Source organism: Agelaius tricolor, unplaced genomic scaffold (assembly GCF_023055355.1).
Source record: "Agelaius tricolor isolate 1412-34295 unplaced genomic scaffold, bAgeTri1.0.p SCAF_20, whole genome shotgun sequence".
Classification (NCBI taxonomy): Eukaryota; Metazoa; Chordata; class Aves; order Passeriformes; family Icteridae; genus Agelaius; species Agelaius tricolor.
In genome coordinates this window covers 11,521,176-11,545,020 of record NW_027269280.1, presented here as the reverse complement: position 1 = coordinate 11,545,020, position 23,845 = coordinate 11,521,176, and the positions used below count along the sequence as shown (strand labels likewise).

General features: G+C 45.3%; 2 protein-coding genes across 7 annotated transcripts in view; one reads left to right on the top strand and one right to left on the bottom strand.

Moving 5' to 3' along the window:
* The window catches only part of KLHL22 (kelch like family member 22), a 303,656-nt gene extending 292,910 nt beyond the window's left edge, over positions 1-10,746 (bottom strand). The window contains exons 1-2 of one of the 3 annotated variants that reach the window (XM_071445644.1): positions 10,524-10,746; positions 1,744-2,014 (exon numbers count right to left, since the gene is read on the bottom strand). In XM_071445644.1, the coding sequence (XP_071301745.1) occupies positions 1,744-1,988 (245 nt within the window). In that variant the 5' untranslated portion in view covers positions 1,989-2,014; positions 10,524-10,746. Of the gene's footprint in view, positions 1-1,743; positions 2,032-10,523 lie in introns of all 3 variants that reach the window. The other 2 variants (XM_071445643.1, XM_071445642.1) reach the window with 2 other exon arrangements.
* Positions 10,747-10,764: 18 nt separating this feature from the next.
* Positions 10,765-23,845, top strand: part of MED15 (mediator complex subunit 15) — a 29,617-nt gene continuing 16,536 nt past the window's right edge. For 3 of the 4 annotated variants that reach the window (XM_071445641.1, XM_071445639.1, XM_071445638.1), the window contains exons 1-8: positions 10,765-11,021; positions 15,892-15,979; positions 17,130-17,181; positions 17,625-17,654; positions 18,816-19,031; positions 19,756-20,018; positions 21,387-21,758; positions 22,822-22,920. In XM_071445641.1, coding sequence (XP_071301742.1) covers positions 10,954-11,021; positions 15,892-15,979; positions 17,130-17,181; positions 17,625-17,654; positions 18,816-19,031; positions 19,756-20,018; positions 21,387-21,758; positions 22,822-22,920 — 1,188 coding nt within the window. In that variant the 5' untranslated portion in view covers positions 10,765-10,953. Of the gene's footprint in view, positions 11,051-15,891; positions 15,980-17,129; positions 17,182-17,624; positions 17,655-18,815; positions 19,032-19,755; positions 20,019-21,386; positions 21,759-22,821; positions 22,921-23,845 lie in introns of all 4 variants that reach the window. The other variant, XM_071445640.1, reaches the window with a different exon arrangement.

Sequence of the window (23,845 nt, the reverse complement as noted above, 5' to 3'; positions counted from 1 at the left end):
AAGGATATGTTAAAAGCCTCTTAGAGTGCACTTAAGCAGAACACACCAGTTCAGATAGGCTCTTCTCTTTATAAACCTCCAAGTATCACAGTGAATTTAGTGGAGGTAAGCTCAGTGTGCAGGAACAAGAGCTTTATTTCTGCAGAGAAATAACAGAGAGATGAATAAAGCCTTAGTTAGTATTTTGAAACAGCCTGTCACTCTTGTGCTGAGAATGACACAGGAACAGGCAGGAGGCAGTACTGCAGAAAGAGCAAAAGAAGGCTAATTAATTACTTTATTATACTATATTACCTTATGTTACATTACATCTAAACTGAACCTGCCAAGCACACAACTGCACAGAATCAGTCCTGACACACACACACACACCTGGCCCTGATAGGCCAAGGAAACAAAACCATCACTTTGGGTAAACAATCTCCATGTTGCATTCTACTTTAGCACAAACACAGGCACAGCAAGTGAGATAAGAGTTGTTTTGATCATTCTCTGAGGTTCAGAGAATGTGAATCTCAGAAATATTCTTGGGAAGATGGCCTTGCTTTTCTCTGTGAGGAGAAATGTGGCTACAACAGCCTCAGCTCCATCTTACAGGTCTGATTTTCCATTCACAAGGAGTCTGCCCAGCCAGAAGCTTTGGATGTCCCAGCTGTGACTAACAGCCAGCCATGTGCCTGTTACTGTGATATTTTATGAAAAATCCCTTCACCAGGGTTTTTCTCCTGAGAAGCTTCAACTTTTCCATGTTTTGCTCCTCTGAAATGTGATTTGGAGAATTGTTTACCCAGCATGTGAATTGTTTTTACTTAATAACCAATCCCAGTCTTACTGTGTCAGACTCTCTAGTCAGTCAGGAGTTTTTATTATTCATTCTTGTCTAGCCTTCTGATGTCTCCTTTCTCTTTCTTTAGTATAGTTTTAATATATCATTTTAATATAATATCATAAAATAATAAATCAGCCTTCTGAGAACCTGGAGTCAATCCTCATCTCTCACCTCACCCTAAGACCCACAACAACACCACAACACGTGCCCATTGCTGCTGCGTGTCGCTCTAGGACATGAAATAAAACAACAGGAACTGTCACAGACATATTTTATGAAAATGCTTTTTGCTAGGATTTTTCTCCTGAGAAGCTGAGAGGCCTCAGAAACAAAATGTAAATAATTATCTGCTGCTGTGGAATGCAACAAGTGCATCTTTGATTGGTCTTATGTGGTTGTTTCTAATTAGTGGCCAATCACGCTGAGCTGGCTCAGACTCTCTGAGAGTCATGAGCTTTTGTTATCATTCCTTTCTATTCCTTGCTAGCCTTCTGATGAAAACCTTTCTTCTATTGTTTTAATAAGTTTTAATATATCATCTTCTTTTAATATAATATCTATCATAAAATAATAAATCAACCTTCTGAAACAGAGTCAAGATTCTCATCTCTTCCCTGTCCTAAGGGAGATCAGCCCTGTGGCACTGCAAACACCACCACAGCGGACACTGCACCTTCTAAGGTAAAAAAGAGGGTGTTTAATTTCAGACTCCAACATTTCTTCATTTCCAAAAGTGGACTGGAGGACAGTGCCACCTCTCCAATGACCCTGGACAAACCAAGTCTATCAAATTTCTCTTCCTCCATAAAAGAATGCAAACCAATAAAAGTTATTTACAGAAAGCGCCTGAGAAAGTTCCTTACAAGAACGTAAACATCAGAAAAACTTGAAGAACCAGGGTGAGAGCAGCATACCTGAAGTAGTCACAGGAGGCAGCCAGGAGGATGCGATGAGCCTCGATGGGTTTGTCCTCCACCACCAGCACCACATCGAAGAGGATGCTGCTGTCCCGGAGCGACACCAGCCCGCTGAGCAGCGCCTGCGAGTGCTCCGCGCTGCGGTACGTGCTGCTGCTGCTGCTGCTGCTGCTGCTGCGCTGCTGCGCCGGCGGCTCCAGGCCGCCTCCGTGGGCCTGAGTCAGCTCCTGCTCCTCAGCCATCCCAGGCACAAATGCTCAGCCGGCAGCTGCAGCAGAATGAAATCTGTGAGACAACAGAATCGGCAAAGGGTTGTGCTTTTTGCTTCACAAACGGTGCTCTGATCCTTGCCCGTCACAGAAAACAAAGCGACTCTTCAGGCAATGGAGAGACAGTTCTGTCCTGGACAAACGATTCCAAATTATACTGAAAACACACACATGGACATCAGCACATCGAAGTGGTACAATAAGGCTTTCCAAAAACAGGTATTCTGACTCCTGGGTTTTCACACCAATATCAGAGTATGTGCCACATGGGTATTTGTTTTTCTCAGCAAGAATTTCACTTCCCAATCCATTACCAAAACCCCTTGTTTCTTTTGTATTTCTGCATCATCTGCCACAAAAAATGGACCAAAATTTTGCCAAATTCCAAATTGCCTGCTATTCTCAAGTAGCTTTCCTGTAATATAAACTGCACCTTCCATCTTTCTCTTAATATTTTACCACAGAATCTCCTCTCTCCTCTCTCTCCCTGTGTTTGCTTTTTGCATTTTTTGTAGCTAAGCACATTTCCAACCTTAATTGTGCAAAATTACTGTACGAAACTGTAGGCTTCAAAGTGAGTTTCATTATTTTGGCATTTTCAAGCTAGCATGTATATGGAATATTAATCCCAATATTTCTGGGTGGGACGTGCCTGGCCCCGTCTGACCCTTGCTGCCTGACCAAAGGCAGCAGCTGTGGTTTCACCTCAGAGACACCTTTGGCTGGCTGGGTGCTGCAGCTGGGCACTCAGAACAAATCCAGGCATAGCAGGAACTCAGTTTACCTCTGGTGAAGAGAAAAGGAGATGATTCTATCGTAGAGTTTTATTCCAGGATGACAGACCTCTGAATCTTGTACCAGCTTCCAACAGAATCCAGACCTGCATGGTCCCGTCTGGTTTTAACCCCGGGGACAGGGGGAGGGAAGGGACAGGTGAGGACCAACCAGGTGGGAGGAGGGGAAGGCTCAGGGAATAAAGACACTGGGACAGGCCAATGAGCCCGGACCTGAGGGGCATCTTTTGAACTTCTGCCAACCACACCAGACCCTGCTGGAATGTTGAGATTGATGGGCAGCTCAGCAGGAGGGCACAGGGGGAGGGCAAAGGAGAGGCTGGCACACCTGGGGGGTTGGGAGAGGTGAAACAGGAAATGGCCTCACACTGCAACAAGCATGCACAGCTGCTTTCCACTTCCTGTGACTCCCTGCAGAGAGGAGGAATTTCCTCCAGAATGGGCACTGTCCAAGGCTATCCTGTACCTATTTCTAGGACTGCCACTGATACACTGGGAAGGTCCCCTATGGCACATGGGAAACACCTGTAAAAAGCTATCTGCAAGTGATTGTGTTTCATGTCTATGGTTAAGCAATCAAAATCTCATGAGTCCTCTTCTACCATCCTGTAATTTACCCTGTCCATTGTCTTTGAAGAATGTCAGAAGTTGTGGCAGTCAGGGCTTATAGACTCTATCCAGTTGTCAGCAGGCATTAAAAAAACACCCCCCATTAGCAAAAGGAAGTAAGTGAGCTGATGTGGCTGCTGACACACTCAGAAGATCCTCTCTTCAGCAGCCTGGGAAATAGCTTAGTGCCACAAGGGATCATCACAAGGGGTTAGCAGCAGTCAGGGAAGCAGAAGAGAACAAACCCAGCAAATCCAAACAAAGAGTGAAGAAATGGAACCATTGTTTCATTGTGCCAGCCATAGACAGGGAGGGCAGCACTGGAGATCTCAAAACACTGCAGGTATTCTGGGTATGGCAGTGAGGAAGGAGCTGCCCAGATGATAACAAGAAATATGAGAATGTTTATTGTTCTGCCTGAGGAAGTTACCCTACACTGCCCAAAACAAAAGGAAGGTGAATGGGATGGAAAATACCCTGAGAAAGTGAATTAATGTTTATCTGCTCTTTGCCAGCAAAACCAAGAGAGCAGCTGAGAAGAGCAGCTCTGACAAAACAGCCTTCTGGGGAGCACTCAGGTCGATTAGAGAGGGAAAACTATCCATCATCAGCTGAAGAGATGAGTAATGGCTTATTTTTCATGACAGGTTGATGCTTTTCCTAGAAATCAAATGAAAGCAGACAAAACATTAGTGTATCATTGCATTTGCTCCTGGGGAATACTAAGAGTGATGGATTGAGGCAAGGGAAATAATGTAGTAAGAAAGGCAAGTGAAACAGTGAGTGTTACATGATGTTGATCAGAAATTTCCCATTTCACTAAAGGAAATAAATGCAGCAAACCCAAAGAAGGGTGACATATGGTCCAAACGAGGAACTGATTAAGATTAACTCTGTTAATGTGGTTTAATGTGGTTAAAGCTCCAAACCAGGTTTTATCTTTTCCTCTTCTTAGAGAGCTGTATCAAAAGAAGTCCCTATGGAAGTAAAATTACTGTATCAAAAAGCAGAAGTAAAAGCAACAAATTAACTATTTTCTGAATCCAAGGTCATTTCAGGACTAGGGGGACCTTTGATACAACCTTGTATCATATACTGCAGTCATTGGTGGGAGAGAGGCCAAGGCAAGGTAAGTGAGAGATAAAACTACAAGGGCCACTGAAGCCCTGAAATAAGTGTTAGAAAATAAATGTATTGTAGGAGAAGCAGGTTACAGACAGAGATACATACAGGGTAGAGTGGGAAACCCATATAATGATGCAGGTCTTTATTTATTTGTTTAATATGACTGTAGATAGTAACTGTTCAGAATATATTCTCTATCTGAATAATCCGAAAAAAATAACAAAAAGAGGATGAAGCTTTCAGCAAGTGAAGCCCCAGAAGAGATCTGATCTTACAAATGTGGTAACTGGAAGCAGGAAGATTAAATGGTACTATGAAAGAGAGAAGATAGAAATACATTAAAAGGATAAATTATTTAGTGATTCTGTAGCCAGTATGAGCATTAGTATCTGAATACCTCTCAGTGACAAGTGGGGGCTGTCTGCAGATCTGCAGGGAGTTTATCTCACACTTAGTTGGAGTAGATACAGACTTCCATTATGCCACAACCATTACCAAGAGCTGAACAAACCAGCTCTGCTGTGACCACCCAGTGTGGGCAAGAGGAGGTGCTGGGAGTGCAGCTGAACCATCCTCCACAGCTGATTTTTGGCTGGTTAACAGCTGAACCTACAAATGTTTTGCTACGCTCTCTTTTCTGAATTCTGTGAGTCCTGACCTCCTGTTTCCAACTCCTGTCCCTGGGCTGTACCTCAGCTGTCACTGGTGAGCTGGACTGTCCCTCAGGGTGGTCACTCATGCTTGTACATCATCCTAAGGAACTGCTCCCAGCCTAAAAAATTAAAGATGAACATTTGTAGTATTAATTTACAAAGTCTGACTGACAGATATGGTTAAGTCAAGCCTTCCTTGAGCCAAAAGCCTCTTAACTCTTGCCCAGGTAGTCTGAGGAGCTGTTAGAAAAGAGGTGTGAGCCCAAGGAGGGCAGAGACCACGGGCTGGCTGTGGGGGATGTGGCCAGCAGGATTCCCTCAGCTCAGTGTGCTCAGCTCTGCAGCAGCTGCACCAGGAGCAGCTGCTCAGGCAGGGTTAGTGGGGTTGTGCTGTGGGCTTCTTTCAAAGAGAAGTGGGATGGATTTGGGTTTTCTGGATTAAATGCAGTGTGTTTGCTGATTTGATTGATCATTTTGTGTATTTCTTTGGGTATTGTTCTAAATGCTGATTACAAAATTGCTGAGGAGGGATGTTGCTGTTAGCACAGAACTCTGCTTCTCAAACTGTGTGGTCTGACCTGAGTGCTTTGTGCCTTTGTTGCTGTCTAAAAATCTATTTTGTCTAATCTTTATTAAAAAAAAAAAAAAAAAACCAAAACAACCCAAAGCTGCCTAAATGTAATATAAGCAGGACAGTTCTGGATAGAGAGACAGAACAGGTTTGTTCCTCCATCCTGAGCTTCTCTACTGTCAGCTTCTTGCTCATAGGATGTACCTAAGGCTTCTCTGCTCTTGTATTTCTGGTATTGTGAAAACAGCTCTGTGACTGAGACAAGCTCTTAGAAATTTGAGTAACATGTTTTCTTTCCCTTGTCTTCTTGAGAAAGTTTCTCAGTACTGGTCAGCTGTTAGCAGTGGGCTTCAGTGGCTGAGTACTGCAGAACTAACCCTGCAGGTGGCAAATATGAGGAATTCTTTGAGTTCAATGTGCTTCTTTAACAGCAGCAAAGATAAGAAGTATTGTCTCATGTGCTGTGGGAGGTTGTCTGCAGAAACAGGGAAATCCTTGTTCTGACCACTTTGAAATTGCAGAGAAAATCAGGCTAGACATTTTCTTTGCTGGCTGCACAATGTATTTGAGCCTGCAGTTGTGTTAGTTTGTATTTGTATTTTAGAGGATGTGGGTTCATGTAGTGATTAATTTTAAGGTGTTACAACTTAGTTTCCAGTACATAAAGTACATGGGATCAGTAATTGTATGTGCATGGCTGCAGGCAAGTGTAGAAAGGTGTTGACTGTTTGGTCACTTTGAATCAAGGAGTTAAAAAAACTACAACAGCCAAAAAAATCCCCCATAAATGGAAAAACCCTCAGGGGTACCTAGAAACACAAGTCTGCTCTTTTTCAGTGGACTGAAATCTTCTACATTCTGTGTCTGGATTCCATCTGGGAACCAAGAGAAGGCAGCCATGCCTTGCAATGGAGGGAGCAAAGAACTTGAGTGCTCCCTTCTCTTTCCTGCATTATACACAAAGTTTACTGTGTCACCAGTGGTCCCTGGTAAAAAGCTATGGACACAGTGAAAGCCAAATGATAACTCTGTGGTTGTCTTGTATTCAAATTCTACAACATGCTTCTGCAGATTACTGGCATGAAGAAAAGTAGAGGTCTTAGGCTTCTGATGATTCAGCTGAAATAATTCATTAACTACCCATTAAAAGAGTCATGGTAATTTTTAAAAATAAAACCCCCTCTCTGATCAACAACAGAATACTTGCCTTCATAATAAAGGTATGTGGGTTATGACTGAGGAAGTTGGCACTGGGACAGGAGGAATTTAGGGAATGCAAAATGGTGAGAAACTGCTTTGCTCTTGTGCTCACTACAAATCCTTATCCTTTTAAGAACACCAGGTCTAGGAATGGAGTAACTCAACTACAAGCAGAGGGGAAGGGGAAAGTTAAAGGTGTGGCAAAATAGATAAAGTAGAGAAGAATGCAATGTCTGTCCTAAGGATATTTTTCAGCACAGATCCATTGTCACACATGGTGTTCCTGTGCTGCCATTACAGGAATTAACTCAGTCTCTCTTTTCTGGGAGGGATGCTGTGCTCTATGTGGTATAGATCATTTCCAGTGCTGAAGCCTGTTGTTGGTGTGTGAGGTATGATACACACCTAGCCAGGTATTCACCCCTTGTTGAGCAGCAGCCAGCTCACAGAGATGCCTCTAATATCAGGTGCATGTGTGGCTTTGGGGGTGTCTTCTTGTAAAGTTGTGCTGACAGCCTTGATTCCCTCCTGGAGAGAAATGGCTGGATGCAGGCAGGATTATCCAAGTTAGTTTCTATGGAAACTCAGACATTTTTGTATTCAGGAGCTGGTGGCTGTCAGTTACATCACTACAAAGAGGTGTTTTACGCACACAGTGATATTTTCTTGTGCATCAGCTGTGCCCAAAATAAACTCAGGCTTGCTGGTGTCGGGTATCCAAATCTGTTTAGCTCACTGCCATATGGACAGGTGGCTCCAGCTTGGTGGGGGTCCCTTGCTTTCTTAGAAGTGTGGAATCATTTACACTGAAAAAGAAACTTGGGAGGTCTCTAGTCCAATCTGCTCAAAGCAGGGAAACCTTCAAAATCAGGTCAGGATGTGGAGAGCCTTGTCTGGTCAAGTGCAGAATCTCCATCCTTGTCAGTAGTCAGAAAGCTGATTGTTTAACCAGCAGATTTAGTTTCTTCTTTAGCTGTGTGAATTTTTTCCCTGCAGTTTGTGACACTTGCCTCTCATCCCTGGCATGCTGCACCACAAAGGAGAGTTTGGCTCTACATTGTCCTGTGCCCTTTAGGTAGCTTAAAAAACATCAGCTGGCTCTGCCCTTATTCTTTTTGCCCTGAACAAAACCCAGTGTTCTTGCCTTGCAGGTGCTTGTACCTTCTTGTAAGTGCTCCTGCCCTGTACGGCTCCTCCTCTGAATTCTCAGCTTTTTCTTTCAGTAGAGACCTCAAAACTGGGCAAATTTTTGGGATTATGAGTGCTTAACAGAGTGGGAAATAATAATTCACATCACCTACTGGCTGTATTCTTGCTGACACAGCCCAGACTGAAGCTGGACCCCACTGGAGAAATCACATTCAGCTAGCTGCCTGTCAGGACCCCCAGTCTCTCCTTCCAAAGCTGCCTTGCAGCCAGGCTTGTCTCCTGCCTGCTGTGATATCTGGAGTTCCTCTCACCCAGCATGGCTTTGCTTTTGCTGTTAAAAGTGATGTAGTTCCTCTTGGCTGACACAGAACAGCCAGTGTGGTGTGCTGGTTGGGATCCAAACACATCAGGCACTTAAACATTTGAATGCATTGGAAGAATTTGAAAATCTGGGCCCTGAGGCTGCCCACACCTTCCTCTCTCCCTAGGGAGTAACAAGGATTAGGATTTAAAGCAGGTTTCCATCCTGACAAGACAAGCTGCAGGAGCAAAGTGCTGAGCCCTGGGGGATCTGCAGGCAGGACCCGGCTGTGGAGCAGAGCTTTGACAGGGCAGAGAACACACAAACACACATCAGCTAACTCAGGGAGTGAGCAGGAAGGGAGGCAGCTGGTGCCTGCCAAAATAGTTGGGAAAACAAATGTGATGCCACAAACAATGTAAAATGAAAAGCAAAACTATTGTTCGTTCTGACTGGAGTGGAAATAGAATAATTCACCAACTGTGTGATAATGTGTAATGGGCACTTGCTACAGAGAAACCAACTGAGTTCATGTTATGTGTAGATAAAACTTAAGCCAGTTTCATGTTTTTGCAAGGAAAAGGGAAGGCAGAAGCTTTTATCAGTAATTCTTCTTTCAGAATCCCTTTATGCATTCACAACTGTGCAAAAAAAATATTCTCAAATACTCAATTTCAGGAACCTTCTACAAATACAAGGAACATCCCAAACAACTCCTTTTGACTGAAGTCCCCACAAAAAGAAAGAAAGAAAGGAGGATATCTGGTATTATACCATATCTCAGCATTATTTTTGAGCACTCAAATGATGATGTGCTTTGCCTGGTCTGTACACACAGTCCTCCATTACCTCACTAATGGAAATAAGCAGAAACACACTCTGAATTGACTTTCTGAGCCATGCAAATGATGCTGTCTCACAAATGCTGGCATTCATTCCTTTCAGCAAACACCTGGGGGGTTTTGCTTTTTTTTCCCTCCCAAACCCATTACAAGTTATTTCTAAGACATATCCAGAATAAAGCACCACATTTAAAATGTATATGACAACACCACCATAGAGTATATCTATATTTAAATAAATGGATATTTTAAAATATTTTTTCCTCCAGTGAATAATTTTTTTAAATTTAAATTTTTTTTTCCTCCCTGAAGATACAGATAAGGTAAAACACTCAAATTAGAAAGCCCATGTTCTTTTGGCTGTACTAACAACCTAAAGAACATGAGCCTTCTAATTTGAGTGTTTTATCTTAGTTGTATCTTCAGTGTTGCAACTTACCCACATTCATAGAACTGTAATGTTTTCTGTTGTGTAATTCATATATTAGCAATCTGCTCAAAGAATTTTGAGAACCTCAGGTAGCTGCCAAGACTTCAACCTGATTTACTGATTTAAGTAAATCACGTCATGGCTTTTTAAGTATTCTAAAAAACAAGGAGGAAAAAAGTTAGAAAGTAATTATTTCTATGCCAAACACAACACTTAAGTGACCCGGAAGAGAGCAAGGGCCTCTTCCAGCATTTCCAGCTCCAGTTCCTCATGAACAGGAATTTGTTCACATTATTCACCACATGAATTTTGTCCTGGCAGGCGTCCGTGGGGTTCTGACCCATGGCTTGGGCATTTCTCGGCAGTGCCAGAGAACGAGCAGTGTTCCCTCCGGGGGAAGGTGACCTGGCACTGCTCACCCCTCCCCGAGGCAGCTGGCTCGGGACCCGCCCTGAGGAGCGGGTCAAAGCCAACTCGAGCCCAGGCACGGTTTTACTTCCTCCTGCCGGGCTGCCATTGCCCTTGCAGGGGCTGACACCCGCCGCGCTCGCCCCTCGGAGCGGGCAGCGCTGCCCGGTACCGGGGCCGGCCCTCCCCCTGCCGGGGCTGGGGGGCCCGGGCAGGTCGCGCCGCCGGCTGCAGCCCCCGCCGTGGGGCTCCCTCCCTGCCCCGGTGCCCGCGGGCAGCCCTGAGGCGGGGGCCGCGGCCTCGGCCGGGGGTCGGGCCGGGACACGCTCCCACGCGCGGCTCCCCGGGAATGGCAGCACCGGTGCCGCCGGCAGGGGAGCGGCCCGGCCGAGGCCCGCGCTCCCTCGCCCCCGCCGCAGCACCTACCGAGAGCGGCGGCGGCGCCTCCGCCTTTATGTGCGACCCGGAACACACCGGGCGAGGGAGGGGCGGCTGCGGCCGGAACCGGGGCGGGCGGCGTGGGCGGCCCCGGCACGGCCCGGGCAGGTGCCGCTGCTGTGCCCGGTGAGCGTCGGGCCGGTCACGGCCGCGGGGAACGCGGGGCTGCCGCGGCTGCCACCCTCGGGGCCAACGCGGGGCACGCCCGGGCCACCACCGCCGGGAAGTGCTCCTGGGCCGGACTACATTTCCCAGAGAGCCTCACACCGAGCAGGCAGATCCCGCGAGATTTGGCGGGGCTCGCTCCGGGACTCCATTTCCCGCGATCCCTCGCGCGCCGGAAGCGGCGGCGCGGCGGTTCCGCGGCGGAGGCCCAGGGCAGCGGCGGAGGCGGCGGGACGGGCTCCCGGTGGCCGCCATGGACGTGACCGGGCCCGAGACTGACTGGCGCAGCACCAACTTCCGCCAGAAGCTCGTCAGCCAGATGTGAGTGAGAGCCGCGGGCTCGGTGATGGGTAGGTAGGCCGCGCTAGGGCCTCGGCTGCTGCCGCCCTCGGGGCCGCCGGCGGGGCCGTGCCCCGGTCCCGGCCGTGCCCGCTCCTCTGCGTGGCTTTCCGGGCCTGCCATGGCTGGCTGGGTTCGTGCCCGCTCCCCGGTGTTTCCTCTCCCAAGCGTGGCCCTCTCCTGAGGGGGCCTCGTTGCCAGATTTGCCCAGAGCCTGTGCGGGGTAACCGGGACCGGTCTGTGATTTGATTTGATTTTCCCGATCCTCCTTCTCTTCCGCATTCCCCTTCCCCAGCAATACCGATTTCCTACCCTGCTTGACACCGTCTGGTTTAGGGCTGTGATTTTGCCCGTGTCCATGATGTTGTGAAATTCGGCATATTCAGCCCTATGAAAATGTCTGTAATGGGCTTGTGTGTGACTTTTGGGGGCAAATATGAAATAAAAATGCTGGTGCTTTAATGTGAAGTTCAGCTTGTTGCCTTTTCAGTTTTCCTTGGTGCTCTGCAGGCTTTTTCTATATTTAAAGGTTTTTCTCCCCCTTGCAAGGTGGTGAGCACAGAAGTGCAAGCACTGCTCATTCTATATAAAGTGATGTTGGAGTGCTACTTCGTGTATTTTGGAAAGTTTGATATTCTCTTGTTGGTTTTAGCAATCAATACCTAAAACTGGACTGTTTTTTATGACGTGAGTGGTGTGAGTGTTTGTGGGTTTCCTACAGTTCGGGTGCTGTTCCAGAATGAAACCGTTGCAGTGTTCATTGAAGGAGTAGGATGGTGTTTGTCTGTCAGAGCCAGCCAGACTTCCTTGGTGCTCACAAGGGATCTTTCACTTTCTAAACTTTCTGTAAAGTCATTCATCTTGTTAGATTAATCCCTTACTTCCTCTCTGTTCTGCTGCTTTGTCAAAACAAGCAAACAGAAGTGCCCTGAATGCTTTGAGGAAATAAACGTGAGTAAGCACATGCAAACCCAACACAATCAAACCTGGAGTTTGTATTTGCCCTGCAAACTGCAGTGTGGTTTCTCTAAGCAGCAAACAATGCTCAAAAATGTTTCAGTGGAAGTGCACAATAAGGGATTAAAAAATTACTGCTACTGACCAAAAAAATCTTTAAGTTTAATGCCAAATGAAGAGATGACAGTAATCCTAAACTTTTAATACATGCCCTCTATTTATTTTCTTTTACACAAGTGCACAGATGTCTCTCTATGATTCATGTACTTTTTATTAGATGTAGTGACAGCCTTTTTTTGTCACTACAGGTTTAACAGGATGGATCAGATATTTGCATTCATGGCCTTGTTTCAAAAGCAAGCAAAACTGTTACTGGGCTGACTGGGACGAGTTGTTACAGTGACTGCAGCAGACTTTTTAAAGCAATTATTGTGTTTTAGGTATCCAAAACAGCCTGGCCTGGCTCCATGGGGCCCTTGGGATAAGATGAATGAGAAATAAAAGCAATGCACTTGCTAAAAACTGGAGCTCTCATGCAGCAAGTTCCTGTTTCTTTCCAGAAGCTCCCAGCTTTGTCATTAGAGGCTGATGTAGTAGGTGGAAGAGGGAGGTAAATAAACATCTGGTGAATCACCTGAAGTTTTTATCCTCTGTGGGAAGGTTGTTCTGAGCAGTTAATGAAATACAGTCTTAAATGTGTGTGCACATCTTGCAGCTCATCCTGCAAGCAAGAGGTGACACTTGTCAAGGGAAATGTTAACACTTGGTCTTGAACATTAAAAGCATGAAACAATCACATAACTCATTTTGAATTATCTGAATAGTTTTTGAGTTTTGAGGCAGCCTCTTCAGAGCTGCTGGCTCTGGGTGTCTCCATTTGTTGCAATTCCACACTTGGGTTTTCATGACAGCACTGAATTGAAGTCTTCTGGGTTTTGGCTTTGTTTGTCAGCAGTGATGTTGTGAGTGACCATTTCAGTGTGGGCAGTGGGTATCCTGAGGGATCTCTCAGTGCTGCAGGTGTTTGATTTGGTTGTGGACATTTGGGAGAATTGTGCTTTTCATGTCCTGAGTCCAGTCCTGGGTGCTGTGGGGCTGCAGGGCTGAGCAGAACTTCCATACTGGAGCAGGACTGGGAAAGCCTGAGCTCCAGTGCCTGAGGCTGAGGGGCAGCTCTGGCTTCTCCCAGGGTGTTGCAGCAGTCAGCAGTGCTGTAGGAGTGTGGATAAATACTTCTGCTGCAGGGCACCACTTTATCCTGGCCCTCACAAAGCTCCAGTACACCCTGGTGCCTTGGGAGCCTCCCTTCTAAAAGCCTTTCCTTCAAATGCCTTTAGATGCTGGTATTGCCTGAAGGACAGCTCTGCTCTGGGATGTAAACTCAGTTTGTGGCTGGGTCTGGTGCCTGCCCTGAGCTGCTTGGGGGCTGTGGGAGCAGGGAATTGTGCTCTGATGGTCCCTGGGGTGCTTTGGGAGGTGCTGGCCCTGCATCTCCTTGTCCTGGTGTTCCACTGCAGCAGCTGCTTCACACAGTCCTGCTGGGCACTGCCAGGGAGGGAGCTGGGCCACTCTGGAAGGAGAACACGTTTTCTGCAAGGTTTTTCTGTTAGACCAGCTAGCCTGAGTGAGAGCTTGCACATATTTGGGCTGGAAAAAAGCTTTGTGAGAGTGGAGGGGGAATTCCTGAAGCTGCTGGTGGTGCTGAATGCTGCATCTTGTGAAACCACAGCTCTGAGTGTTCTGCATGAAATCAGATTTTTAGTGCACATCTACACATTTACTAAGTGCTTACAAAGCAGACGGAGGTTGACTTGGTTGGGACCATCTCATTGCCAAAGTTTTGGAGAGCTGGGAGTTCTGCAAGGAGTGTGCTCTGTGCTAAAGCTAGGACTCTTTTTTAGCTGACTTCCCTATGTAAAAAATGTAACTGTTTTTATGTTGATTGCAGTTAAATATGTGAACAAGGAACAAGTTCTGTGGTTTTGTTTCTTCCCAGTCTAAACCTTTATTGGAATTCTAACAGACAGGACCTTTTCAGTAATGGAGATGTAGCCACAATAACACATCTTCCATGTTCTGTAATGTCAAGAGGAAATGGTTGATATAAAAGCAGATAATTTCTTTGCTGTGGGTTTTTTCCAGGTTCCTGATCCCATGTTGATCACTGTCTCTGTCACATCCCCTAAGTGCTACTTACACATTACTTTCTTTGCTTGCCTCTTTGCAATCTTTGTCTTCTCATTTTGTCAGCTCAGTTTTCAGTGCTCTCAACATGAAAGGCATTCTCATTGTACTGGGACTGGAAAGTTAAGGAGCATTCAGAGCAGTGTGGATTTAGAGACAGCCTTTCCAAAAAGGAAGGTGTGAAAAAAAGGAGAATTGGGTATAGCTTCTATAGCTTCTTCCTCCACAGCAGAGCTCTTTTCTGAGCAGGTCACTTCAAGGCTTGTTTGCCCCTGGAGGAATTGTTGCTCTGCACTATGTTCAGATTGTGCTGCAGTTTAAGGAAGCTGCATTTATGAGCAGCATTGTTTTGGTGGCTGCCAGACCCCACAGAAGGTTCCCTTGCAGCAGGTGCAGTGTTCTGCTGTGTTCTGTGGTAAAGGCTGCAGCAGTGCAGCTGCTGGTTTGCAGCCTAAGCTCCTGCATTTTAAGGCTGTAGCATCTGCTCTTCTCTGCTGAGACTGTCCAAAGTGTAATAAGATTTTCTTTTTTTGGTAAACCCATTTGATTTAATCTTCTTGCAATCTAAGTCTCATTTTCCAAGTTCCGTTTGCTTTTGCCAAGGCAGCCTGTTAGCAAATCTCTGATATTAACCAAGTCCAAAGTGCATCATCTGTCTTGTGTCCCCCAACATTCCAGCAGTCATTGAGTTGATTCAGAGAGCTGAACCCATTTACTTCTTGTGCAAGCACCATTCCTGCTGCATGGGAGGTCACAGAAATTCAGGGGAAATAAACCAGTAGTGTCTCTTCAGAGTGGCTGAAACTTCCAGGGGTCACTGCCCTGACCTGCATTTAGTGTTGGGTAGCTGCTCATGCAAGGCAGTCACCAAGAAATAACTTTCTGATATGTTAATCACAAAGTGGAAGTATTTTCTGATCACTGGTTTGTGGAATGGAGACTGTAACTGCCAGGCTGCTTTAGCAAAGAACAGGTTTTGCAGGAAAGTTTCTGAGAATGACAGTGCCTAGAGGATTGGAGCAGGGCTTCACCTGGCTGAACTCCTTGTTTTGGGATGTCTTTCTCTGCATATTCCATAGTTGAACTGCTTGCTGCTCTTTGATGTACTGAAAATGCTCCTCTTTTCCCCTCATGCCCCCTCCCACCCTGCCCATGCTCTGCCCTCCTCTGTCCCCAGCCCTGCTCCCCCTCATTGTCCTCACTCACTGGTTAAGCCTCTGTGCCTTTAAACAACATTTTTTGTTTTATTCCTCCACCTTATGTTTAGAGAATTCTTTTGGAAAATCCTCATGCTAGGAAGCTCAGTCTCATTGTTTGCCAAACATGGATTACATTAATTCTGTCATTCAGTTTTCCTCAAATAAACAAGTGCTGCTATTTTGTCAAAATAATGCATCAGGCAGTGAAATAATGACTTGTTTAGCAGTTGGCCTTGAATTTCTGCAAAGAATATTTGTGTTGCCTTTTAGAAATTAGTTGGCTTTTTTCTCCATTATTTGAAGAAACTTTATAGGGTGGCATTTTAAATAATAGGTGGTGATGATTTGGTTTGGGGTTTTTTTGTGGTGGGTATTTGGGTTATTTGTTTGTTTTTAATCTATAAATGAGAGAGGAGTAAAAAGCTGTTTCACAGACCTTTCTAACTACAGGAAGTATTTGTAAGACCCTCAATTAAAATCCAGCCTTGTTTTTTTCCTCTTTTGTTTTTCAGTGATGAAGCCATGAGGAAAGCTGGTGTTGCCCATAACAAATCTAGCAAAGACATGGAGAGCCATGTGTTTATGAAGGCCAAAACAAGGGTAAATCTCTATTTGCTTCCAGAAGTTATTGGCTGTTAAAAGAAGTTTGTAATGAATTGTAGAAATACAGAGCCAGTGCGCTTAGGATTAGAGATTTGTGTGAAATTTGGATTTGTATGTGCTGCTTCTTTTACCTTGAGGGGAACTGGGGAGTTCTGCATGCAACAGATGCATCAGACTGGCCTCAGTGCCAGCCAGCTTTGCTGCTGCTGCAGTGTTTCATGCACCTGTGGAGCCACCCTGTTCTTACTGAATGTCTGTGTGTAGGGAATTGCATGGAATTTCCTTTATCTGCACTGTAGCACCATTCCAGTTTGGTGGTCAGGAAAAAAATATCAATGAAAAGGCTCTGTAAGAGTAACCCCAAGGGAAGAGCTGTGCTCTCTGTGAAAGTCTGGCTGTAATGTACACTCATGCACTCTTATCAAATCATAACCTGCTTCCCTGGAGCTGTGTTATGGGAAATTGGACAGTGTTTTTGTCTCCAAATAAGCCATGTTTGAAATGGAACCTGTCTGGGTGAAAATGTTACAATGCTGATGCCACAAATATGCACCCACTGTTGGCATCCTCCTGATGAGTTGTTTCATGGGTTTGTCTCAGCCTCTGCAACTTCCTACAAATTATGAAGCACACTAAGAAAATATTTCAGAGAATATTTGTCTTTTCACTTCTGACACTTCTGTCACGTTAGTTTTGCAAGTTAATAATTTCCTTGCAATATGAATTTAGCTTTAAAAAGAGTTACTGTAGTACAAATGTGACATAATTCAAGGACTTCAATAATTCAGTGTGCAGAGTAAGCAGGTTCTGTCCTTAGAGAAAAGGAATTATAGTGGATAAGAAGTGGAGAATGTATGTTGATTTATAATATTTGCATATTGAGGTGCTATTAGTGTGGCTGTCAGGGAGGTTCTTCCCTGTGAATTTTGTGGTTTCTTGGTGTTCCTTCACCATCAACCACAATGACGTGCTAGTGAAAATATTCCTGCTTCATAAACAGCCTGTTCTTGGAAGTGAACTGCTCTGAAAAGCCCACACACATTGGAGAGTAAAATCCAGTGTGTTGAGGAAGAATACTGAAGAACCAGAAAGTAATGGTTATTCTGTTTTCATTTCTTATGCTAAAATAGCCATTTTTCACCTTTAGGAGGAGTATCTTTCTCTTGTGGCCAGGCTCATTATCCATTTCCGAGACATTCGTAAGTAATTTTTTACTTTTGGTTTTACTTTCTTCTCAGTTGTGGTTTCTCATTGAATCATCATCAAAGAAAAGTAAATTTTAGGGCTTCTGTGTGTGATTCTACATGTGATTCTTAGAAAGTTGCTTTAAAAATCTTCCTGTAGTATGCATGCCTAATTTATAAATCCTGTTTCTCTTACACATCATCTATAATTGAAAAGTATTTGAGAAATTATTTAAACTTGCTACTTTTCCTACTTCCTAATTTTTTCTGTATCTTTGCTTCTTTCATATTTTCATATAGCATTCTGATTACCCAATGGGGCTTAGGTTAATGTATTTTATTAGAGCTACAGTAGATAGTGGGTTTTTAAAATTTATTTTAAAAATTATGTAGAGAGTATATCCAGAAGGTCAGTGTGACAATATTAACAAAGATGATTCATCATTTTTTCTTTGCAGACAATAAGAAATCTCAAGCCTCAGTCAGTGGTAAGAGTTCCTTTTTTGTTGTTGTTTTCTTCCTTCCCATCCTCTCCATTTCTAAATAGAGCAGCTTAGACATCAGGGCTGTGGTTACTAAGAATAAAGCATCTGTGTATTGCCTAGCTGGGATTTTAAATGCATTAAATGCTGCTGGAGCAAAGGAAGGGGAGCAGGACAGTCCTGGAGTTGTTCAGTGCTGGGGTGGGAGGCTTGGCCAGTGCTTTGGGTGTAACACTGCAGGCTTCTTTGTGCCCCTCTTTGCATTTCTGTTAGCTCACAGCAGTAAGGTTCAGGAGAGCACCAGAGGGATTGAAAATCATCTGCTGAGCAGCCCAGGCTCCCTCCTGTTGCCAGCTGTGGCTCTCCAGGTGTTGCACCAGAGGCAGAAATATTTGTGGTGCTATTGGGTGAGCTTAGATCTGGTCCTGGCTTCTGCCTCTGTGCTCATTCTCACTGCAGTGGATGTTAGGGACATGGTGTGGTGCTGTGCTTTCATCCCTCTGGAGGGCAAATATGCACTCTGTGGTTGATGAACATGCAGTCTGGCCTGCTGGAAATTATTTTATAAGTATTCTTAAGGAAGAGGTGGTGTGTGTTCTGTACCTGGTTCATATTGCTTCTGCACCCTGTGTTGTGTTTTGGCCTCTTGAATTGCCTTTCTCTCTCTAACTTCACTTTTCTGTGTGCCCAGGATTCAGAGTATGAAAAATGTCTTGAAAGGCACTGAATTTATTCAATGCATAATACCAGTGATGTTAGAGGGGCAGTGTATAGCAAAGTACATCCTCTGCTCTGAGCATTGCTTCTCTGAACAGGAAGATCCACACTGGGACTCTCTTGGTTTTTGAAGTTAAAGCTTTATATCCTCATGGAGTTTTGTTGGCAGCTTGTGTATCAAGTTGGAGATGTCCAATAAGTTCTTTTCTCTGATGTATTTAAAATCTGTGTGGAACTTCACAGCACTGGAGCACTTTCAATCACCTCTGTCTTTACAGACAGGCAGAGATGTGCCAGAAGCCTCACAGGCAGGGCAGTGAATCTGATTTTGTCAGGATATTGGGTCTGGTCATGGTCTGCAGTTGCCAGATCAGAGAGTGGATGATGGAGAGCAGGGGATTGTGGACCATTGCATGGCTGGCTGCATAGCAGTGTCTGTTTCCTTTGCAGATCCAATGAATGCCCTGCAGAATCTAACTGGGGGTCCTGCAGCAGGGGCACCTGGCATGGGCATGGCTTCCCGAGCTCAGGGGGCACCAATGAGTGGCATGGCAGGCCTTGGCCCAATGGCACAGCAGATGAGTCTGCCAGGGCAGCAGCAGCCTCCTGGAACCTCAGCAATGGCCCCTCATGGCATGCCTGGGGTCTCTACAGCCACTCAGCAGAGTAAGTGTTCCTTTGCTTCAGCCACTGAAGTTGTGGGATCAGCTTTGCAGTAATAAGGCCTTTCCTCAAGGGAAGGGTGCTGAAGAGATGTCACACCAGGTGTCACACCAGGTGTCACACCAGGTGTCACACCAGGTGCCATACCAGGTGCCATACCAGGTGTCATACTTCTGGCTAAATCAGCCAAGTGAACTCAGAAATAATTGATTTCAAGTACTGCTACCTAATTGGATAAATGTCTTCCTTGGTATAGCCAACACAGTAGAGCTGTTGTATGAGAAAGTTCTTCCATCATGTCACCTTCAGAACATTGTTTTCTTTCATCATGTCACCTTCAGAACATTTTTTTCTTTCATCATGTCACCTTCAGAACATTGTTTTCTTTCATCATGTCACCTTCAGAACATTGTTTTCTTTCATCATGTCAGCTTCAGAACATTGTTTTTTTCAGAACATAGTTTTTGCCTGTGCAACATGTACCCAGGTTTTCCATGGTAAGGCGCTTCCTGCTGGTGACCTCAGTGTACATTTCTTCCTGCATATTTTTACTCTTTACTTACTGACAATGGAGGGAGAGTGAATTACAAGTTGGTAGTACAAAGTATAATTAATTCTGCTGTTAATCCATTTGAGGAAGCAAAAGTATATACTGCTAAGGAAGGACATGAATTAATCTCACCTTATTGGGGTATCACATTTTGAGTAGAGTCTATCTTCTCTTCAGCCCAGCTTCAGCTCCAGCAGATAGCCCAGCAGCAGCAGCAGCAGCAGCAGCAGTTCCAGCAGCAGCAGGTGGCCCTGCAGCAGCAGCAGCAGTTCCAGGCCCAGCAGTCAGCCATGCAGCAGCAGTTCCAGGTGCAGCAGCAGCAGGCGGCGGCCGCGGCGGTGGCGCAGCAGCAGCAGCAGCAGCAGCAGTTGCAGGCTGTGCAGCAGCAGCAGCAGCACATGCTGAAACTGCAGATGCAGCAGCAGCAAAACCAACAGCAGGTGATGACCAACAGCTCCCATGGCAAATGTGGTGATGGGTGTGCTGGTTTGAGAACAAACCAGTGGGAGATCCCAAGTCAGAACTACAATTTAGTGGGAAAATGAGATTAAAATGCAATAGTACAAAACCACTGCCAGAGTGAGAACAGTCCCTGTCCCCCTGTGTGTCAGGGTGGTGGCACAGCCCCATCCCATGTGGCTCAGCAGCTGTGGTTCTGCTGGAGCAGGGATCCTGCACAAGGGGGGAGTTTTCCTCTGCAGCTCCAGGGCTGCTGCAGATGGGCCTGGGCTCCCTCTGGCCATGCAGGGCAGCAGAAGCTGCTCCTCTGGCAATGCACTGGGCAAAGGCTGCTGGGCTGTGCCAGGCTCACATTGGATCCAGGTAGGAATGCTTGGCTCCTGCCCTGGGCAATGCAGCATCTCCCAATGGGATGATGGAATTGGATCAGCCCTGCAGGGACACTCAGTGGCCATGGACAGCCCAGATCCCCCTGGAAAGAGGGTGGGTCATGGAAGAGATAAAGAACACTGCCCCACCTGGTTTTAACAGATGGTAATAGAATACAAACATTTGGTTACATCTTGCAGTGTAACCTAAGACAATCAGTTACTTGTCAGGTGAGGCTTGGCTTGTGTGGAAGTATCAGCTCTGCCTGTTACTAACACATTTCCACTTCTGGGTAGGGCTTCAGATTAGATTGGCAAGTTAACTGACAGCAGTATGTTACATACCAGAGGAAAGGCTTTACAGATGTTTTGTTGCTTTCTTTTGTCATAGCAATAGGGAATTAAAATGTTTGTCTCTTTTTTTACAATTGTCAGGATAGTCTTTCATTCTGACAGAAATTGGGAAAGAATAGCCCTTGACTTACTCTAGCAATAGTGGTTGTTTTGTCATTGTGTGACTAATGTGTTGCCACTTTAAAAAATGTGTATATATACACGTGTGTGTGTGTATATATATATATATATATATATATATATGTATATATATATATCATCCTTAGGTACAAAAGCAGGGGAGGAAACTTCAGCTGTCATATTCTTGTGCAGGTTTTGTTAGGGGGTGATTACATTTGAAAAACTGTATCTGAGCCCATTTGTCCAGGAGAAGCTGATGGATTTAACCTTTGCTTTTAAAAGTTACAGGAAAGCCTGTCATGTGGGAATATGGAAATACAGGGTATTTAACCATTTAGGGTTGAGATATACAAGGGATGAGTGGATAAAAAGGTTAGGCTTTCCCTTTGGGCTTACACCATCAATCTGATGTATTAGGATTCTGTTTATTTTTGGTTTATGCTATAAAAGTCAGTGTGCTGTTGCATTGCTGGGAGCTTTAACATGCTGGCTTTTCCTGCTTTTCAGATGCAGCAGCAGCAGCAGCAGCAGCAGCTGCAGCGGATTGCTCAAATGCAGCAGCTGCAGGCAGCACAGGTCATGCAGGCACAGCAGCAGCAGCAACAGCAGCAGCAACAGCAGCAGCAGATACCACAGCAACAGATACAGCAGCAGCCTCAGCAAGTCATGCAACAGCAGATGCAGCAGATGCAGCAGCAACAGCAGCAGCAGCAGCAACAGCAGCAACAACAGGTTGCTCAGGCACAGCAGTCTCAGCTTCCACCACAGTCCCAGCCTCAGCCCCAGCCCATGGTGTCTCAGCCTCAGGCAATCTCAGGACAAATTCCCAGCCAGGTTATGCCTGTCACTCTCACACCACAGCAGTTAAAAGCTATGCAGGTAAGGGCTAGTGACCAGCTGTCCATCTGGAGAAATAAAACACGTGTCTGACTTTTGCTAATAATGGAATAGGAAACCATAACTTGTTAAGAGCTCTGCAGTTAGCAAGTTGTGGGTACAGGGTGTTTAAAGGTTTATGTCTGGGCCTGCCAGTAGAGAACAATTTTGTAACTAAGAGTAAGAGTTCTGGAAATGTGGGAAAACCATTCATGCAGCTAAAATTTTAAAAATAATTTCTTGTCTCACTCTTGAACGGACAAGTGAAAAAAAGAAAAAGAAACATACTCTGGTTAAAGAAAAATGATCTCCATGCAGTTTGCTTTTCTAGAACATGAGCAGGTACTTTGGAGTGTTCTAGACTGCAGCCAGTGTTTGCTCTCTGCCATGCTGGCTTTGCTTCTGCTGCCACATTGGGAGATTTGGTCACAGTTCAATGTGCTGGCTGTTCCTGCCTTGGAGAGAAGGTGGGAAGGACAATAGTTCTACTCTGCTGAATCTCTTGCTGGGTCATCCTCTTAATGGTGCAGCTTTTTGCAGTGTTAGAGTAATTTTTATCTGGGCTGCATAGGTTACTGTTGAATCAAAGCTCAGACCTGTTTTTCTTTGGGCCTTACTGGGGAGGAATGGAGAGTCAGCCACACTTCAGAAATGGATGAGTTGATGTCTCCACTTTGTGCTCCTACCAGCTGAGCTAGGAGTAGTTAAATGTCATCATTGTCACAGTGACAGATGTAATGAATTTATAAACATTTGCAATGCTGGTCATTGGTAGGCTTGCAAAAAATATAAGTGCCTTACTATCTTTATATATAAGACCTGATAGCAGAGGTAAGATGTGCAAGAAGTTGTTGAATTGGGTGTGCAGTCTGCGGGAAAACTATTCTAAGTGTTTTAAACATGGAAACTTGTTTTTACAAAAAAAAAAATCAAAACCTTTAGTTGGTGAGGCTGATCTTGTCTCCATACCCCTTTTAATGAGCACATGAGCCAATGCAGTTGAAACAGAAGTGTCATACCCTGCTCAGGTATGTGTGTTTACTTTGGGTTTGTTCTCACCCCCCAGGTAAGAGCCCAGCTGGTGCAGCAGCAGCAGCAGCAGGCAGCAGCAGCAGCAGTGCAGGCAGCTCAGGCCCAAGCTGCTCAGATGGGAGCCTCGGGGCAGGTAAGGGCCACAGCTCACAGCCTGTGCCAGGTGCATGCTAGAGATGAGCATGGAGTGGGTTCCTGGTGGTTCCTGGTGAGGGCTCTGCCATTGCTCATCCCCTCTGGGAAGGGGGTGTGGTTCCTCTGCTGTTTCTCCTTTGCCTGGAGTCAGAGGCAGGATTTCATTGCCAACCTCTCTGTGCATGCTCTCTGTCCCCAGTAGGTTCGAGTGTTGCCTGTACTGACACAGGAATGCACATGAGTCAGATGGTCTCCTGTGGGCACACTACAAGTCTGACTGTTGGTACCTGGAGTGTATCACCTCTTCTTTCATTAAACTCTCCTAGGTGACTGCTTTGTTGTGTAAACTGATTTCTGTACTGTGAATCTTTGCCTGCTATCTTTAATCACATGTGATTTACCTTCCATCTTCATGTATTGACTGGAAAAAAATAGTATAGATGATGAAATCTCTCTGCACTCCCCTTTCAGTCCTTTCATCTTTCATTTTCTTCTGAGTGAGATGGGCAGTAGATCTAGATGCTCTTGTTCTGGATGTGAATTGTGAAGAACAAATGGTGTGTGTCACAAGTGCAGAGTTACATGAAAAAAAGAAAAGTGCTGGGTGAAAGCTTGTGGTCTAACATGGTTTTTCTATCCTGCAATACACCTGCAGCCCCAGTGGTTGTTTCTTGATGTGTGTCTGGTATGAAGGAGACATGGGGAAAAAATGGGGAATGGCTTGAGCTGAACCTCTTATCCCATTTTCCACAAGAATATGGAAGTCTTTTGTGGCTTACCTGTGTAGTGTTTCATATTGAGGCATTTTACAGACATGGGTAAGTACAAATGTCACCACTCTGTAGATGAAGAGAGAGGCAGACAGATGAAATGAGGCTGACTAGGACTCATGGCAGAATTCTTGATGTACACCCAGCCATTCC